At 41.6% G+C, this 20,169-nt stretch overlaps 1 protein-coding gene across 1 annotated transcript; it reads right to left on the bottom strand.

Annotated features, from left to right (window-relative positions):
* Positions 1 to 19,216, bottom strand: SCP2 (sterol carrier protein 2). Its single transcript, XM_038144143.1, has 16 exons — positions 19,061 to 19,216; positions 16,898 to 16,952; positions 16,268 to 16,339; positions 15,644 to 15,775; positions 14,889 to 14,953; positions 13,759 to 13,885; positions 13,185 to 13,248; positions 12,152 to 12,238; positions 11,396 to 11,546; positions 10,498 to 10,645; positions 8,796 to 8,903; positions 6,843 to 6,996; positions 4,368 to 4,461; positions 3,652 to 3,781; positions 2,140 to 2,219; positions 1 to 898 (listed from the first exon to the last, which is right to left on the bottom strand). Exons 1-16 carry the CDS (start codon positions 19,100 to 19,102, stop codon positions 803 to 805), a joined length of 1,605 nt encoding a protein of 534 aa, XP_038000071.1. The 5' UTR covers positions 19,103 to 19,216; the 3' UTR covers positions 1 to 802.
* Between the last annotated feature and the right edge of the window lie 953 nt (positions 19,217 to 20,169).

Consider the following 20,169-nt stretch of genomic DNA (forward strand, 5'->3'; position numbering starts at 1 on the left):
GAAGAACAGGAAAAGTATATTTAATTTTCTATTAAACTTCCAACCATAATACATTTTCCCAAAACAGAACTTAAGCTTTTACATAACTGACAAGAATTTCATCATGATCAACACCAGATTTTACCAGGAGAAAACAGGTAACATATTGGTTATCTTCCCTCTCTGCTCTCCTGACAAATCTAATCTCTTTTCAAGGTGAAGTATTATCAAATCCTGTGAACCTCAAAGCAGCATTCTAGTTCCTGCTTACTTCTGGATATTTTGTTTATTTTTTAATTCCAAAGTAGTAATAAGAAAAGTATTTTATAGCAAATTCCTAAAACCTATTCTAAAAAAATGTTGTTAGAGATCCCCTTTACAAGATCATTTTGATGTAAGCAGCAGCAAATTGGAGAGAATGGAAGTCTGAAAGCGTTTGTGTGATCTGCTATTACAGCCTTTAAAAAATGCAACTCATTTCATTGATATGCCAAATTATTTGTAACTTTCCTCTCTTCCTTCCCAACTAACCTCAACAACAGTAAGCAGCCTAATTCAGCTCTAATTTTTATAAAATTGTCCATACTGATTAGAACAAAAGCTGTCTCAAAGCCCCACCATGTACCATTTGTAAGTGTTAGTGCCTCAAGCTTAGCCATAGAGAAACCGATGGAAATTGTTAAGAGATTTGAGGTCTCTAACCACAGAATTTAGGTGAGAGAGGCCTAATCAAACCCCGCCTGTGCCATATTATTGATAAAGTCTAGTTTAATTCTACTTCTTTGTCAAGAATATCCAGTACTGACTATTTACTCTACTGAGCTCAAAGTTTAGCTTTGCCTGGCTGAAGCTGTAGATTCTGAAGTTTCATTGCCATGCCCATGTTCCCAGAAATCTTCAATTTGCCTTGAAAGAATGCCTGAAAAGAAAGAAAGATTCTGTGAAATGCAAGACAACACATTATCCCAAATGCACCCCTCCAGACAGTTGTGGGTTATTATGGATGAGCAGTTTGGTACTTCCCACAGTTCTGGCACCTCACATCCAGCAACAAATGTGTTATCTGACTGTAGAATAGCAAACTGAGGAAGTTGTATTGTTATTATATTTTTGATACCTAAAAGGAATAAACTTGCTTGTTTCTTAGGCCATCACAGCCATGGGCCTGTACCTGGAGCAGGAAGAACACCCCATCTTTGGGTGGTGACTATTCATAGCAGACAAGCTCATTATTTCAACTGCAAACAATAAAGCCACAGTGACAGTAGGTGCCAGAACTGATTTCTTAGCTCAATCCTCCTCAGCCTTAACTGGCTTTGTTCCTGATCAATTCAATTTTACAAATCTCGTTTGTGAAGCAGACGTGCAGAAAATTTGGATTTTTTCCTCCAGACCTTGAAAGGAGATAAACTGCATGCACAAAAATATCTAAACTGCAGATGTAAAACTGGAGTTGCTTCTGAATTTTCTACAGGGATATTACAACATTTCTATAATGTGTTTTATCTTAAAACTTCTCCTAGACACCTTTCAGTTTGCAAAATTTACTCCATGATTACCAGACCAAAATCTTGAAACAGTTACCCAGAGCATTTCAAATTTGGAAGCACAGAACAGTAACTTAAAATTAACTTAAACATCTGGTTTACTTGTACACTGTGACTGCTTTTGGTGTACAGAGGAATAAAAAAAAGGAAATTAAACCAACCAACCAAACAAAACCCCCCAAACTTCCCACCCAACAACAAAAAAATGACAGGATTCAGTGGATGCTGACCTCAATTTCTACTTTTCAGCATCAAGATGACTCCTTACACTAATGTCAGCTATGGGGGTAAAGCCCTCCAAAGAAAGGCCCATATTCCTTCTTTTTTATGGCATGTTGCAAAAACTGGATTGCCCCTCTTCTCTGCAAACCAAGCACTGTTATACCTCTTTCTGGGATATAACACAGGACACATCCCTGCAGGATATCTGACACACATCCCTGTCCTTCTTGGTGAATCTCACTTTGGGTGATTAGTTCAGAGCACACCAAGAACTGCCATTTTTCAGATCAGCCATGGCAGTTTTGGATGAAAACATTCAAATTATTTCAACTTAAACACATTCAAAACAAACGAACCAGTTCCCTGATCAGGTCATCTTTGCTGTACTTACTGTCTGAGGGTTCATTTTGCCAGTCATGAGTGCCAGCAGATCAGTATCAGCCATTGTGATTGTACAATCTGCCTTCTTATCTGCAAGACAGGAGAAGAACGGAGATTCAAACTCAGAAATTAAACACTTACAGGAGCTACAACTATGGGGAAAATCCCTTCAGACCACAGGTCAGCAAATGATACCTGAAGTATGTACAAGCAAGAGCCATTAAAAAAAATATCAGCAAGAGGCCACCCAAAGCCAAGAGGCAGCTGGGCCATCTTGTAGCACAAACCACCCCAACAGTGAAGAAAGCTTCCTGAAAAGCTAAGCAAATTAATACCTTGAAAAGAAATAATCTCCTTGTATCCTGACAGAATGTTCATTGCAAGCACTGATAATAATTTTTCAGCTTTATCAAGCTTATATTTGCTGGTATAAAGATCAGCTTAGAATAGATGAGTTTTCCCCTGTGACACTCTCAAGATATTCATTACTGACATTTCAGGCATTTCCTGCCCTCTCCTTCCATGGGAACAACATGCACATTCTGAAAGCACTCATTTAAATTAATTCAAGTACAGAAGTTTCTAAGACGTTCCTTCTAAAGTAAGCTGGAAAATTATTTTAATAAACTCTGATATAAATACTGATGTGTGAACCAAAGAGCTAAAACCTGCACACATCTTTTCCTACAATCATCTTCTTATTAGATTGAAATCTTTGATAAATTGTTGCCCATGCAACAGAAGACTGTGGTCTCCTTTTTGTAATAACATAACAATGAATTTCTGAATCAAATCCCCTGTCATGTTTTTCATTAAAAGTTTGTGATGCAGGTTCATGGATATATCAGATTTTGAGGACTGGCTCTTGCCTTTGGTTCTGGTTTTTTTTCCCATCTTCATTGCTCAGGTGTGTGACTTCAGATTCGAGACAAGACATTTTCATGGCAAGGGTACAAATCTTGTGCTCTCAGTATTTTTATGGGGCTCTCCAACACCACCCAGTCTGTTTCTTATTTCTCCCTTTTTCAAAATGGAACTTGAAGTTTATGTCAGCTGGTACAGCACTGAAACCAATCAAGTTTTGTTGCTTAATTACCTGCAGAGGAGAAGTAACTTGACAAGGCAGACCAGTTTACTGCTTACCAGTGTCTCCAACAAAGCAACTGAAGAAACAGCTACAAATTACATTTTTGGCCCAAATTTTAAGAGGTGAGAGCAATAAAATCCCTGAGGTTTGATTTTCACTTTTTTTTTCCCCATTCTGATTCCTGTGAAATCATATGACAGATCTGCCTGCAGCCTCTAAGAAAATACTCTACTATCTCTAGACAGATTCAGAGTAGAAGCTGTTTAGTTCCTGGTCTGAAACACCATGGATAAAAGTGCCAGTAATAAGAAAAGTTTCAAATTAAGGTAGCTCTACATAATTTTTGCTCAAGGTCACTACAGCCTGAACAGAAGATGAGTCTGTATTCATTAGTTTCATGTGTGTTCTGCAATGACATAATACAAGAGCACTGACCTGAATTAACTGCCACAGAGCCTTTGCCATTTTTCACATCTACTATCCAAGTTGCTTCTTTCCCACCAGGACCATCTTTTACTTTGAAGGCAAAGATTCCACCAATTTTCTTAACAAATTGCTCTCCTTCCTGTAAGGACCACGGAATGAGAAAGTAATTTACTTCAACATATAATTTTCAGTTAGTCTTAATTTAACAAAAGTAATTTAAAAACCTTCACCATTTCTACTAATACAAAAATATCTATTCCTCCCACTATGCGTCATTTAAACCACCACCAAAAAATCTAAACAAACAAAAACCTCAAATTATAACTATCTATATTGAAATATATTAAACTAAGAGGAATAGTCCTAATAGCCTTGTCCTGACATAAGTTTGACAAAATGCAATTTCTTCTTCTAAGCACCTAACACCAAACACAAAGTTTCTTTGGTTAGTTAGCAAGCTCCTCACCTACAATCTAAACTTGCCTCCACTGAAATATCCTTATGCAGGTAAGAACTATCTGGAAAAAAGGTAACTTAAAATCATGGCACAATGTAAAAGGTTTCTTTTACAAAGAATTGTAAAAACTACAAAATCCAAATCTATAGCATTTGTTTCAATGAGCAGTCCTGAAGAAGTGGTGGATGCTGATACATTCCCAACAGGTTTCCCACACATTCTGCTATCCATTAAAATCCGGCTGTAGGTAAAAGAAGTAGTCAGATACCTCTTGGAGCTTCTTTTCAATCTCTTTGAAGACCAGGTGTGCTTTAAATCCATCAACAGCTGCACTGAGAGGCACAGCTGCAATACGGCCGTTGCTGAAACAAAAACCCCATTAGCTGAAACACTTTCAATCACTTTTCACCATCTTCAAATGATCACCAATGGGCCTAACACCACCAAGAAACATTTCAGCAGTGTAAAGCAGCTCTGGTATCAAGGGGAAGCTTGTTCTCTTGATAGCCTGAATCCCAATCACTCCAGATATCTGGGTGTTCTGTGTGTATGAACTGAAGATTAATTTTATAATGGAAGTAAATCATTAATCTTATTCCTGATACTCTGGAGAAATCACCCTGCCTGGCCTGATAGCAACATGGAACCCAATTCTTGATTCCTGCAGGGGCACACAGAGCGGAAGAACAGAGAAACGTCCCAAGAAATGGCAATTCAAGCATCAGGAGGAGCAGGTTCACTGCCATTACCATCTCTTGGCAGCAGAGCCAGAACTGTGGTCAGGTTTGATACTGCCAAAGTGACAGAATTGCTCAGGAAATGCTGCTGGAACTTACTGGGGTGGTAGTGACACTGCCCTGCAGGTGTGTGACAGGGTGGCCAGGGTGGGCACTGTCTTGAAGGACACACATCCGTTTTGCTAAGAAACCAAGGCTGTACTAACAGGATGGAAACTGTAAAGTTTAGGAAAAGCCACCAAACAAAAAGCAGAACTGTTTCAAAAACTAATGCAAAACTGATCAAGTCCTGCTGCTTTGATGCACATTCTTACCAGCTGTTACTAAAGCCACAGGCCTGATCTGGAACCGGTGACTGGTGTGAAGGATCTCCATAAACATGGAGTTTCACCACCTTTCCCTTCATTACACAATGCACATCATAGCTCAGTTACATAAGGGGTGTCTGAGCACATCAGCCACACTGCTCCATTCCAAAGTCTGACACATTGGTGCAACTCCCTGTGTCAGGGATCTCCCACACAGAGCCTCTGGGGGAACTAAGGGCCTTTAAGCTTCTCTAGGATAAGATGAAATGAGTGTTGCTAAAACTTCTCTGGGTTGAGTTGTACTAAAGAAAGTATTTTCAAAATTCTGAACACCAGCGAAGGTGAAACGAACCATAGTAAATTAGAGTTAAGTTTCTTCAGGAGAAATGTTATCTGTACATGAAAAGCTCTCCCTGACAGGAAAGACTACTTCTAGCAGCACCTCAAGGCTGATGACATAAAAACAGCAACAGTTTTTTTCCCATAAAGTGACAGTATTTTTCAAGACAAAACTCAAAGCAATGGGAAAGATTGGTACAGGGAGTACACCTTTTCTCCCTCAGATTTAAAACTGTACCAACATCCACTGACAAGTTTTGTGAGCATGTTTGAAGAGAATCCATGAGAAGACGTACTTTTCCTCACATGGTACAACCTCTCATGGATTAAAAAAGAGACAGAATCATCACTCCTGACACTACAAAAAGTCATTGCTGCAGCCCTTCAAAGCTCAGTGGCTTCTCTCATCACCTCTTCCACAGGTTATATTGTCACCTCCCAGGAACTGCACAGATTTAGCTGAAACAGATGTTAGAAATATGAGCTGGGAGGGAAGGGTGTGTTTCTTTCTGAAAGGCCAGTGTATGATAAATTCTGCTGCTCACAGGTTTTCAGAGAAAAAGCACTGGGATCGAGCTTTAAAAGCCATAATACCCATAATAAGTTGGTCAATCTTTCTAAGGAAAGCTGAAAGTGAAAATGTAAAGGGAATTGTATTGTAAGTCTCCCCTGAAATACCAGATTAATACAAATTTTAGGTGTTTTCTCTCAATTCCTGTCCATTGGAGCATTGAGCTACAGCAGAGTGCAGCAGCTTCATATCAGTGTTCTCTCACTCCGAAATAGGCTACAATTGCAAGTGCAAATCTGTAGCCAGTAACACCCCAGAATTCTAAGGAATTACAGTATCTCATGAGACAGGGCTGAAAGCAATCCTTCACAGAGCTAAACCAGTAACAATTGTAGCAGTGGTTTCTCTGTTCCCATGAACGTCTGGCTGGTTTTGGCAGATAACTTGTTTCAATTAATTAATTTTAATATGGCCTGTTTTATTCTTGGAATGGTTTTTATTTGGTGGCTTTTCATGAGCCATTTCTACAAGCCGGTCCGAGCTTTTCAACAACTCTCAGTGCTCAATGTGACACGAGAGTGTGTGAGTTTTAACCTCAGCACAGACCTGCAGTGCTGCAGGAGCACAAGAGTGTTTAGTTTACAGGGCAATCTCCCCCTTGAGCAGCGGCAATAACTCCAGAACAACGAGGCTGTGAGGGCGCAGGCAGCCGGGCAGCCAGGCTGGGCCAGCAGCGCTGTCCCCGAGCGCCGTGCAGCCCCAGCTGAGCGCTCCGGAAGGCCTGGCGGCGCAGCCCGCCGTTGTCCCCGTGCCGGGCGAGCCCCCGGCGCGTGTCAGCCCCGGCTCACCTGCCGTCCCGGGGGAAGCCCATCCTGAAGAGCGTCACCACCACGGCGCCGCCGAGCCCCAGGTTGTGCTGCAGCGCGACCTTCGCCCCCGGCACCTGCCGCCGCCCCGCCAGCCCGCGCAGCTGCCAGCAGAGCTCCGCGCACTGCGCCAGCCCTGAAACATCGAGCGCAGAGCTCAGCCAGCCGCCCGCCCCGCCGCGCACCCAGCGACCGGATCCCGGAAACTCCCGGGGTCCGAGCTGCCGGGAGGGAACGGGATGTCCCTGGGAAACACAAAGGAAGGGGAGCCCCTTTGCACGGCACCCCTGACACTCGGTGATTATGTTCACCCTCGGTCTCCCCGCGCTGTGCCATCGGCTCTCTCCGCGGCCAGGGCCCAGGCCCGCCGCACGCACACAATCACCGAGTTACCCGGCTGGAAAAGAGCTCCAAGAGCATCGAGTCCGGCCTGTGACCAAGCACCGAGCTTGTCACCCAGACCGTGGCACCGAGTGCCATGGCCAGTCCTCCCTTCAACACTCCACCACCTCCCAGGGCAGCCCATTCCAGTGTTTAGCCATCCTTTCTGCATCAAAATTCCTCCGATGTCCAGCCTAAATCTCCCCTAGCACAGCTTGAGGCTGTATCTTTTCACCCTGTCTTTAGTTGTCTGGGTTACAACCCTTCTTCCAGGGAGTTGGAGAGAGTGAGAAGGTCCCCCCTGAGCCTCCTTTTCTCCAGGCTGAGACCCCCAGCTGCCTTGGGAATTTCTCACAGGATTTGTGAGTTGTGCTCCAGTTGTGCTCCAGACCTTCTCTGCACATTCCTCACACTTTTCTCCTTTCCCCCATCCCTTCGTCTCCCTTCCCCTGGACAACTACAAAGGTCTTTGGACAAGGCAGACAATAAATCTGCATTTCATGCACAGAATTTTACACATTGCCAACTGACACATTAGGAAGTTTTAAAATTCCAGTCATAGATGAGAATGAAGAGGTTTCATTCACATTCTCTCAGCCTCAAGGAAAGGGTGTGTGCTGTGGTGAGGCCTGCCCTGGAATGGTTTGGATCTTCAAGAGGATTTCCATGACCCTTGTTTAGCCTATAACTGGCCTCAAGTCTGTTTCCAAGGGAAATGAAGCTGACAGGCTAAGACTTGTCATTTTCTGCATCTTACTGACTCTTCCTCCATCCCATGGCACTGGAGAAGCAAGAATGCCACTAAGCACCTCTGTTTTTATCACTGTGTAAGTGACAAAAGTTAACATAAACCTGGCAATGCAATACTCTCACCCTTTACAGATATCCACAGTCTCATTTATCTGGAGCCCTTTTCCTCCAGTTTCCTAACACTTCCCCTGGCCCTCACACTTAACTGCATATTGCATCTCACTGTTACAACTGTTTAGATGAAGATTTGGTGTTTCACAAGGTTTCATCTGCTCCAGTTTCCTGATAACTTCTCATTTCCAAACAAGGAGGGTGAATTATCTTCACAAATCCAACACATTTTGTCCAAGAGCCAACTCATTTAGAAACAAGCACAGCAGTTTAAAGAAAGAAAGAAAAACAAACAAACAAACAAACAAAGGGAAAACCTATGTTGCTGGGAAATGGTGACCAAGTGAGCTTCTGTTGTAAACATCAGATAAATATTTTGACATCCAAGACTTAAAAAAATAGGCTTCTGGTACAGCTAGCAATGGTACAAGCTATTCAGAGGCAGTAAAAATCTCCAAAACCAGAATTTTAAAGGATGACATCATATTAGAATACTTATTCAAATACTATTCAGAAGTTGTACTATTAAGCAATTATTTAGGAAAGGTTAAGCTCCAACACTTGTACTATTTGGAAAGAAGACTGGGAAGAAGCTTTGAGGCCCTCACGTTTCAAGCACAGGTGGGAAGCACCTGCCTGCTCAAGAGCTGTGTCTCTAATCTCATGGTGTGATTAAATGAAGGTTTTGCATACCTGTGGCACCCAGAGGATGTCCCTTGGAAATCAAGCCACCACTGGGATTAATCACCCATTTTCCTCCATAAGTGTTGTCTCCTCTGTCGATCAGGTCACATGCTCTTCCTATAAAACAATATTCATGTGAGAAAAATGTTCTTTTTTTTATTTGTAAGTGATTATTCAGTTCTGCTGTAACTTACCAGAGATGCTGCATGTCAGTCAAACCCTAGGAAATGTTCCAGCTCATATTTCACAAAGAGCAAAAATTGGCCAAACTACATTAATGAGACTTGCTTATACCATTGGAGAAAGCAGAACATGGAAGAGAAGCATTTGCACAAAAGTAATTTTTAAATTGCAGTTGAATTGTTCTGTTGGTGTACACAGCATTATGATATAATCAGTGTAACAAAGCTATTTATATTTTGTTCATGAAACTGCAGTGATAATAACATTTTTTGTAAGTTGTGATTTGTGACCCCCAGGACTTGGAAGGTGAACACCAAGTTGAACACAAACCCTCACCACAAAGGCCAACTAATGGTACCTTGGGCTGTATTAAGACATTAAAACAGTGAATAAAACCACTCGGAAGACTAATGTTCAGAATTGTTTAGCTTTCCAGACTACAGATAATTCTCCCTTTTAACCAGGCTCTTACTCATTTATTCTTGTACCAGCTTCTCCCCCCCTACATTATTAACACTGAAGTGTAAAAAAGATCTGTCATGGTTCCATGGTGCCATTAAATGGGAATACCACGTTAAATTTGCCCATCTAAATGCACAGTGGTTTATGCCATTTCATTAATCTTTATGCCTAATTACTCTCTCGTTCCAAGGTAAGTTTCATATACTATTAAGGCCAGACTGCTGCTCTCACTGGTTGTGACAGCAGCACTATTAAATAACCATGCACAAGGCTAATTAGTCAAATAGACAAGTACCACCAGGATTACTCTGCATCAATTAAAGGAACGAACCTAAAGAGCTTAAAGTACCTGTTTAAATATGTCAGACATTTCCCATTTTTACTGCAGACCCCATAAAAATGATAGTAGAAAGCAGATATGCAAAGGCAAACATTTAAGTCTTCCTGGAGTTCCATAACTGTCTGTTTCAGTAGGAAAGCTCAGACTTAACATACCACCTAGTGCCAGAATATGGTATTTCCTCACAATTAGTTAAAAACAAATTAGAGAAAGATTATATCAAATGATAATCTATGCAAAGCAATATATGTTTAGAATTTAAATATATCATGAACTGAAATAGCAGTTCAATGCATTATTTATTTGAAATCATAAAATACCCTCTTCAGCAGAAAATTTTAATGATTTTACTGACATACACAGAGCTAAATTCCACTGCCATTGAATCTGTTGTAAATCCAGCAAATCCACTGACATTAAACTAATCTGGACAGACTGAGCATTGTTACACAGTTGACTTTAGATGCACGTTGACAATTTGCCAATAACTGAGGCATGGATGTTTCAAACATCAGTGACTTGCTAAGGCCCCCCACAGGCAATTCTTGTCCTATATTTATCTTCTTAAAAGGAAATATATAGATGGAGGGAAATCTTGGGGTAAGATTATGATAGAATGCAGCCCCAAAAAAAGGGGCCTAAGACTGAGATCACAGGAGTTCTTAATTTGGGTATTCTTGGTGCTTTCCATTTTAATGAAACAATTATATCCATTGCTGCTATTACCTTCTGGACACAGTCCCAGAGCTTCATAGGTGATGAACTCATTAACAGAGAAGCAGTCATGAAGTTCTATCACGTCAACATCTGTAGGTTTCAGCCCTGCTTTTTCAAAACATTTTTGTGCAGCATTTTTAGTCATGTCATAGCCAACCTGAAAAAAGGAGAAATTCTGTGTTAAAATATCATTACAGAAGTATAGCTCACAGTTTAATTTTTACACTTAACTGTGCTTCTGTAGGTCCTGTCAGTGAAAGAAGGAGATGGTATTCTGATTTATTTTAATGCATCACATGTCAGAGTTAGATATTCATACAATAAAAATTGCCTAGAAAGAAATAACATATTCTAGGGCTTATTGTTGGCATGCAAAACCTTTCTGGGGAATATCCTCTATTTCCTTAAACTTGATCACAACCCAAATTGTTCCTTTGCATGACTCAGACCAACAGCCTTGAAACAAGTCCTCAAAATGTCTTGTTACCTTTATCTATGATACACTTGATTGTTTTAAATTTCATTACTATTATAAAGAGAAAAATGAAATAAATTTTCTTTTGCTGTTAAAGTTGTTTAAAAAATAGCCTGTAAATAATTTGTTAAAAAACTAGGCTTCTGATAGCCTGTTTATAGGTTACTTATTCTCATTCCACAATCATGCTCCTTGCTTATTCCATACCTGTCCAAGTGAAATCAATTTCACATTCACCACAAAGCATAAATGTTTGCTCTGTGACATGCAAATGTTTCTAGCATCACTAGGACTTGCAGGTACTTAAAAAAAAATCCAAACCCAAAACCAAACAAAAAAAACCCCCACAAAACACCAACCCAAAACTATAAACAAAAAACCTCAGAAAAACCACCCCAATGAGTAGCAGGGAATGCAGAATTGCAAACCTACCATCTTCATACAACTGTTTCCTTCGAATGTGCTTGGATAATCAGTAGCCATCACCTGTGCTAGAATTTCCACAGCTTTTGGCTGCAATTTATGCCTTTTCACAAACTCCTCATTAGCCAAAACTGCAGCTGCAGCACCATTTGATGTTGGACTGATTGAAAGAAAAATAATGATGTTATTGTTCTAAATCAGTAATGTCAATCTTCATTAGATTGTTGATCTTCCATAGATTTATCTTTTAATACAAATTAAAAAAAAACAACAAACAACAGTGGCTGATACCACTGAAACTATGAATTCCATCAGTGCTTACTGGATGCTTTCAGTAATATTTATACCAGACATTTGAAAATCATTACATCAAAACAGAAATGTGTCATTTCAATTCAGGACATATCAAAGGTTTTACTTGGCTATAAACATATATAAACATATACACACCCTCCAAGAGTGCTTAGGAAAGGCTGAAGAGAAGAATTAACACTTAACAGCGATGGATGTGCATCAGTAAAAGAACAGAATTACATGAGAACCCCAAAGTGCAAAACTTATTTCAGCTCACTGTCTTACACTGGGAGCAAGTATCTAGTGTTTGCTCATGACAGATTTTCCACATTTGTTTTATTTATAAAAATTTTTACTTAAAGCAATCTGTAAATTATAATTGACACACAAACAGACTTTACTTAAAGAGATGTCCTACCATATTTTTCTTAACATCAAGATCTATTTCCCAATGCAAAGTCCCCTCCTTACCAACACTGTAAGACAGTCAAGTAATCAAAAATTTTGCGAGAATGCAGAACTTCATCTAATGTGTACTCCTTTTGGAACTGGGAATACCTAAGGAAAACACACAGATGCCATCTCAGATTGAGCAGTAGACATACTAATATCACACTATTAGGCACCTACAGAGCTCTCTTTATAAAGCATAAGGCACTGGATAGAGAAGTAATTTTTCATCTATTGTGGGGTTTTACCCCTGGATTGTGGTGACCTCAAAAGATGGAAAAGTCTCTCTTCTAACTCATGCCTTCGAAGAAAGACTTAGTAGTCTTCTGTTGTCTGTTCTCAAGGTAGTTTATTGTTGGTTATCTAAAAGATTCTTCTCCTTGAACTGCTGTGGCCTGTTTAGCAGATCAGATAAAGGCACACTGCCCTCTTAGGGGGCTGGTGCTATCTTTTATATCATATATTACGTACTACATGTTTATACCTTTTCCCTAATACCTACTATCTATATTGAATAGTGACTTTCTACTCTAAACTAATCTGTGAGTGTCAATATCACCAAAGACACGGAGGTTAGGAAGGAGAAAGAAAGAGGACAGGGCACACCCAAATCCCTCCATCTTAGAATTTTCTGACCCCCATGTACAAAACTTGGACCCCTGCGTACAAGGCTTAAACCCCCCCTGTACAGCACTTAAAAATCCTACTCTTCACTTTGTGACTACTTCTACTATAATATCTAAATTTTTGTGACTTCTTGTTCTTCCTGCAAAGTTGGTAAACTGTTCCATGGGTTAGATTTAAAGCTACAGGGGTCTCTGGCTGCATGCCAGGGTCTCAGATGCTTTTGACCTGGGTCTGGAACATCCAAGAATGTCTGCGGGACATTCTGAGTTCCGACAATCTATTTCTAGAATAATTTCTTTTCTCATTCCATAAGAAAGAACATATGCTGAAAATATTCTGAACATATTCTAAAAATACTGCTTTATTGTGCAGGAATTTTTTTTAACAACCAGAGAGGTTGACTACAGAGGCAGAGTACGTGACTCACGGGTTGTTGGTTGAATGGCTGTGGTTCTTCCATGCAATTTTCGCAAAGTATTCTGGATTTGTCCCTGAAAAGGGGAAATAAACCCTGTGTTTAAATACTTTGTTTGCTCAAACAGTGCTGACATAACAGTTTAAATATTGTGTCATAAGAATCTGACCTTTACAAGCATCTTTACAAGAGACACATTGTTAAGAAGACTTTCTTAGAACTCAGCTGAGGTTTCAAAATTAGATAAAAACTACTAAACATGGCTGAGTTTCCATATAATGGCCTAAAAGTGCAAATAAAAGATGCACAACAGGCCAGGCTGTTACCTTGGGGCCAATTCCCTTCTCTGGTCAGGGGGTAGCAAACAGCAGTGGCAGCAGCCTTGTACTAGGTATTAAATCAAATCAAATGCCCAACAGCTTTTGCCAAACAGTTCAGCCCCATGCCCATCTACCTATCCTAAGGCACAGGGATAAAATGCAGGGAGTTATGCAACCTTAATGCTACCATTTCTTAAAACAAAATCCTATTATTTTAAAGTCACTTCATAAAGAGAAGACAACTAAAAAAATGTATTTTAACAGACCGTATTTCTCCATATGTTCTTTGCCAGCGCTTGCAAACATCTGAGGTGCCACTGGAGCACTTGCAAGGCCATATTTATTTATCATAATTTCCAAATGTTTGTCCATAGGATTAGTTCTGTCTGCAAACTGAAAACAGAAACACAAAGCAAATCATAATTTCCTTTTTTTCTCAACATCATCACAAAACTGTCACAGATTTCAAATAAAAGATAGGTTTTTCTAATACTTTAACAAGTCCCTGGGCAGTATGCTGCACTTCAGTGACATGATCAGAAGTATTGATAATTTCTCAGCTATAAAAAAGTAAATAAGCAGAAAATGCATGACATTATAACCACTGCACTGATTCATGACAAGAATCACTGCTACATGATTTCTATCACAGTCACTATTTTCAGCAGAGGACTTTAGGCCTCACTTAAAATCCTACTGTTTATACATAGTTTCAAGTTATAAAGTAGATAGTCTAGTAGTATTTTCAATGAAGCTTAGATGAAATATCGTAAAGCATGTTAAAAGATAACTCTCATTTTTATCACTTGCTAAATTTAACATTTTTCACCCAAACCTCTTGCATATATTATCAAATTTGGCAGTTCTGCAGTTAAATGACATATGGGCTCTAATATTGCTTGCCTTAAGGCAAAATGCAAACAAACCCACACACACTTCTCCAGTAAAAACAAATAAGAGTCAAGAAGCCTTTAGTTTTTGGAAGAGTGTGTTAACAGGTCAACTGAGTAAGCATCAGACCAGAAGACCCAGAATCTTTCTTTGATTTGCTGTGTTGTTTGAGAAAGACACTTCAGTTACTCAAAGCTTCAGCATTTTATGTGGTATTTTCCTTTTTCCCCACTAACCCAGCCTTTAACATAATCTTTACAAAATACAACAATCATGACACATGAATTTTGCATGGAATGTTTTAGAATTTATTTTTTATAGTATGTCATAGCAGCCATCAGAATCATAGAACTCACTAAAAGATTATTTAGATCAAACTAATGGTTTCTTTTGTCATCATCTACAGCAACACAATAAAGTAAGTGATAAAGACAATACATCTCAGAGTATGAGGAAGTGTATCTCACGTACAAACACAAACATATCGAGTGTTTCAGACACTTACACCTGAAGCAAGAGATCCTTTTGCCATCCTCTCAAAGCCGAGTGCCAGAACACAGTCTGCCAAACCTTAAAATAAAATAAAATAAAATAAATAAAATAAAATGTGTGGCTATTTAAAGCACAATGTGATTATAAATGACACTAGGTACTAACAACTATTCCATTACAAGATATGTACACAAACACCTACCAGCTGCTCTTCCTTCCTCCTTCATTTTTGAAAGAGTCACATTAAGATGGACAAGATATTGATAGAAAGATATTGATACCTAAGAATGGAGCTTATTTTTAACTGTCTGACAGCAACTCTCATAGACAACCAAGCATTTATGTCTCACTACAAATACTTAACAATCGTACACAGTGTTGCTATAGTTGTCATTACAGAAACATCAGCATCAGTGCAAGAAAGTATCAATGTCCACAGAGGAACTGCAAAAACAGGAGGAAATACTCACGCATGGTCTGTCAGTCTGCTCTCTCCCCTCCCTTCCAAAAACATGTTAGTTAAACACTTGTATTAACTTCAAGTTAAAAGAAAAAAGCTCAGCTTTTTAGCAGAGTCTTCATCCTGGAGAATCTAGTTCCTGGAGTACTATAATGCCACATGTTCTGCACTCCTCCAAACAATTACTGCAGAAACACTTGACTGGCAGAACTGACACCTCATGACACAGGAAAAGACATGTACATCCTCATGCACCATCCTACTGCATCCCAGACAATCTCTTAGGTGCACCGAGCAAAGCAACCCACCTCCTTCTACAAGCTGTCTGGCCATGAACAAAGCAGTGGCTCCAGTAGCACAGTTGTTGTTAACATTGATGATGGGAATGCCAGTTAGACCCAGACCATGGTAGATTGCCCTCTGCCCAGAGGTCGAGTCACCTTCAGATAGAAACACAACATTAAAATAAGGTACAAACTCACAAAGGTTTTGCTTTTGCTGCCATGTATGTGCCATGCTACTAATTAAACTGTAAACTTGAACTTCTGAGCTGTCACCTTGAGTATGGCTCTCAGGTATCCACAGTAAAGAACCTCAGAAACAAGATGAAACTCCTCAGATTTTAAAACCAGAAGTTTGTCCTGTTTCTGCTTCACAGGCAGAGAATCAAAGGGACTCAACTGGACTGGACAGAAAGGTCTTACAGGTGTGGCTTGGGAGCTGCTCTAGGTATCACAGCAGACTGACCCTACTTCAGTTGCCACCACACAGTTGTTAACAGAGAACCAGAGGGAAAGTAAATGGAAAAATCTTTTAGGAACAGAAATAGATTTCCCCTTAATAGAAAGCTTATTGATGCCATTCCTCACACTTTATCCACACAGAAGTCTGCAATTGTCACAGAAGTCACATCCCAATCAAACAATACTCACCATAAACATAACCCACACACGCCTGCTTCACTGCTGAATACGGAATCCCAGCATCAGCTAAAGCTGCCTGGCCTAAAAAAAACAGTTTATAAGTTGGGAAAAAAGTTTAAAGTTGAAGGTAAAATAAAAAAAATAAAATCAGCTCTCACAACCACAACAAGCAAACCTAGAGTAGTAGGTATGAGTCCTGCATTCACAAATGAGAGTTGTAGATATTCCTTATTTTAATGTGCAAACTGTTAATATAGTCTTGTACCTCATAAGGGCAATTTCACAGTATTTTGAGTTCTGAACGAGCTTCTTGATCAGAAAATTTCATTCAATCAATTCTGTGCTCATGCACTAAGGTTGTTCATCCCAATGAGAGTAGGTTTTCAATAATATAGATAAGTATTCAATTATTTAAGTGCACAATCCAATTTTAAGCCATCCTGCTGACTTCAGCCTGGAAGGGCTGACCTGGACAGGTCAGTTATGGGTTTGCTGAAAGTGGTCTGAGTTTTAAATCTGTTTTTAGATGTATCTATTTATTAAACAGTAGTTTTTCCTTCATATGTGTAACAGAAATATTGGCTGTAAGACCTAAAATAAGCATCAGCAATCAAACTAAATGCTTCATTACTAAAGTACCTGCTTCCTTGGCCATGTCAGGATAATCAGCACTCTTCTCACTAGGCTTTGAAAACTGGCAAGAGAAAAGGAAGGAAAAGAAGATGAGATTAAATCACGGTGAAATTTAATTCATATTTTGCTTGAATTAGTATATTTAAAAGCTTTATATTTAATTTAGGAAAAAAGTTTTAAATAATGCAAAAAAATGTAATTTCATTGACCCAAAAGTGCATGTACAAAACCTTTACAATTCCCAAGTGCTGCTGCCAGACCTGCAATGGCTAAAAGGAGAAAATAGTGCAACTTCATGGGAGCTGAGGGCCATTTCTGGTCAGTGTTAAAGAAGACCCATGACTATGGAGATGGACAATAATCCTGTCCAAAGCCTGTGGGTGGGACAGAGAATAACTGGAATCTTCACTAATTCATCATCATATTCACTGAAGCTTTGATAAATACTTCCCTTCCATTTTTTTTTTTTGTTATAATCCTATTTGTAACAAGAAAATGTTTGTTCTTCATAGAGAATTTATCATACCTTACCCCACACCATTGGAGTAGAGGTGGCATTTCTATTTTCTTTGCAGTGTGGCTCATTAGACACCACCACACATACATGTGGTTTGCATTTTTACATCACTAACAAAAAGTGTCACTGCTAAAAGAAATCCTCATGCTAACTACTTATAATCCTACAAATTATTTGATGTCCCCTGTGAGCATTTTTTGCTGCCTCCTTCTGCTTATGTCCCTGACTCCAGTCATTTGTACCACTTGGCTGTACTTTCTGCAGTGCCTCCTTTCATTAATTTAGCCAGAGAACCTACATAGCAAAGGTCCTAAGAACAGTTGGTGAGTTGATCATTATAGAAGCCTGTAAGAGTGATTGATACTGCTTGGGCTAACAGAGAGGAGAAGAGAGTACAGACAATTCCTCAAGTGATGCTCAAGTGGTAACTGAGATGAGGCACTCCTGAAAATGTGGAGCCCTGGGGAACTGACAGTTACACACACAGGAAACATGTTGCTCACATTTTCACATTTTTGTTATATCTTCTCACTGTTGCTGTGAGAAGATATAACAAATTTTAGCAGTCATTACATCATTAATATTAATCAAATAGAAGCAATGCAGTCCTAAAAGATTTCATTGTAAAATACTTCAGATGCAATATGGTGTCTGACAAGTTTTACTTGTCTCTTCCATGAGGACATCACAAGTGAACTCAATAACTTCTATTACTACATTCTGTGATCTAGTCCAATAAACACAATTAACAGAATTGCCTTTAACCTTTCAATTCCTCCCCATCACATCGCATGCTGGAGAGGTACCCATGCAGCAACAAGACAAAAAGTTATTATTTAAAAGACGGTCAGGGGGAGGAGTTTCTGATTACTGTGGCAAATATCAAAGTTGTCTTAAGATTCATCTATCAAGACAAAAATTGGTTCTTTTACTGTTCCTCTTTGAAAATCATAACATCGTTTAGGTAGGAAAGGACCTTAAAGATCAAGTCCAACTGTTACCCCAGCACTGCCAAACCCAGGCTGCCTGTTCCTGGGTTTGACAACCCTTTCGGTGAAGGAATTTTACTTAATCTTAATTCTAACCTTAAACATGCCTTGTGGAAACTTGAGGCCAATTCCTCTTGTCCCATCACTCGTTACTTGGGAGAGGAGCCCCACGCCCACCTGGCTACCGCCTGCTCCCGGGGAGCTGCGGCGGAGCTGAGCGGGGCGAGCCGTGCGCTCACAATCCCGGGCCAGGAACGCCCCAGACAGACCCTGCAGGGCCCTGCCCTCCCTGAGCCGCTCTCCCAGGACGGGCCGTGGGCCAGCGGCTGCGGGGACACGGGGACACCGTGCCCGCTGCAGGGCTGCTGTATCGACCTGCTCTGTGGAGCACCACGTTCACCTTGGCCGGGCTCCGGCCTCCCCCACACCCCGAGCGAGGGTGAACTTTGCGCGGAGCCGCTGCCGCCGAGCCGGACCGGGCTCTGCCAGCGCGCTCCCGGGGTGCCACCGCGTCCCGTGAGGGGCTTCAGCCGCGCCGGGGAGGGCGCGGGCGGCTCCCGCGGCACCTCCCCCTCAGCGGACAGCCGGGGGCGCCGCCGAGGCCGGCCTGGCGCGGGCCGTGTCCCCCCGCGCACACGCGGGTGCCGGGGAGGGCGGCGGTACCTTGGTCATGCCGACGCCCACCACGAACACCCGGCGCTGCATGATGGCGATGGCGGCGGGACGATCCCTGCTTCCCTCGCTGCTGCCACCGCCGCGTCCCGCGGGCCCTCAGCGACACGGGGAGCCAGCGAGAGCGGGCGGGGCGAGCGCCCGGGGGCCGGGCCCCGTGGACGCGCCCCTTAAAGGCGCAGGGCCCCCATGGCCGGTCTTACAAAATCCCTGCTTGTCCCCATGAATTCCCCCGTCCCGGCGATTAGCAGACGTTTTCCCAAAGCGGAGGTGCAATGAAGTTCGCTGCTTCTCCAGAGAGGGGCAGCGAAGGTGGTGAAGGGTCTGGAGTACAAGTCCTGTGAGGAGAAGCTGAGGGAGCTGGGGGCGCTCAGCCTGGAGAAAAGGAGGCTCGGGGAGCCCTTCCCGCTCTCCACAGCTCTTCACCCTGGGGTCAGGCTCTGCTCCCAGGGAACAAGGGACAGCATGAGAGAAATGGCCTAAAGTCGCACCAGAGCAGGTTTAGATTGGACATTAGAAAGAATTTCTTCACAGAAAGGGTGATTGGATATTGGAATGGGATGCTCAGGGAGGTGCTGGAGTCACCATCTCTGGAGGTGTTTAAGGAAAGACTGGACGTGGCACTCAGTGCCATGGTCTAGGGGACAAGGTGGTGACCAGTCATAGGCTGCACTTGATAGTCTCAGAGGTCTTTTCCAATCCAACCGATCCTGTGGCTCTGTAATTCTTTTCCTCCAGAGATGACTTTGGAACGGATACTTGACGACATCCTTCTCTTTTTCTGAAGTGCTGCTCGTTACCCACAGATTTATTTACAGTGAGAGCTGAACACATGACCCTTCATCAACTCACGCTTCCCTTCATCCACTCAACTTCCCCTTCCCTCACTCCGTCATCCTTGAGGATCTCCACGGCTCGGGCAGAATGCAAATCACCTCCTGCCTTCCACAGAGGTGGCGGCATCCCGTACAGCCGCTGCCAACTCCAGCCAAGCTCCTGGCGGTGCAGTTTGCGGTAGCGCCCTCGTTTCCCACCGCGCGGCCCCTCAGGCGGGCTGTCCGCGCTGCTGTCTGCCCCGCCGGGGCCGTTCCCCCGGAGGC

The sequence above is a fragment of the Motacilla alba genome, chromosome 8, assembly GCF_015832195.1.
Source record: "Motacilla alba alba isolate MOTALB_02 chromosome 8, Motacilla_alba_V1.0_pri, whole genome shotgun sequence".
In the NCBI taxonomy this organism is placed as follows: domain Eukaryota; kingdom Metazoa; phylum Chordata; class Aves; order Passeriformes; family Motacillidae; genus Motacilla; species Motacilla alba.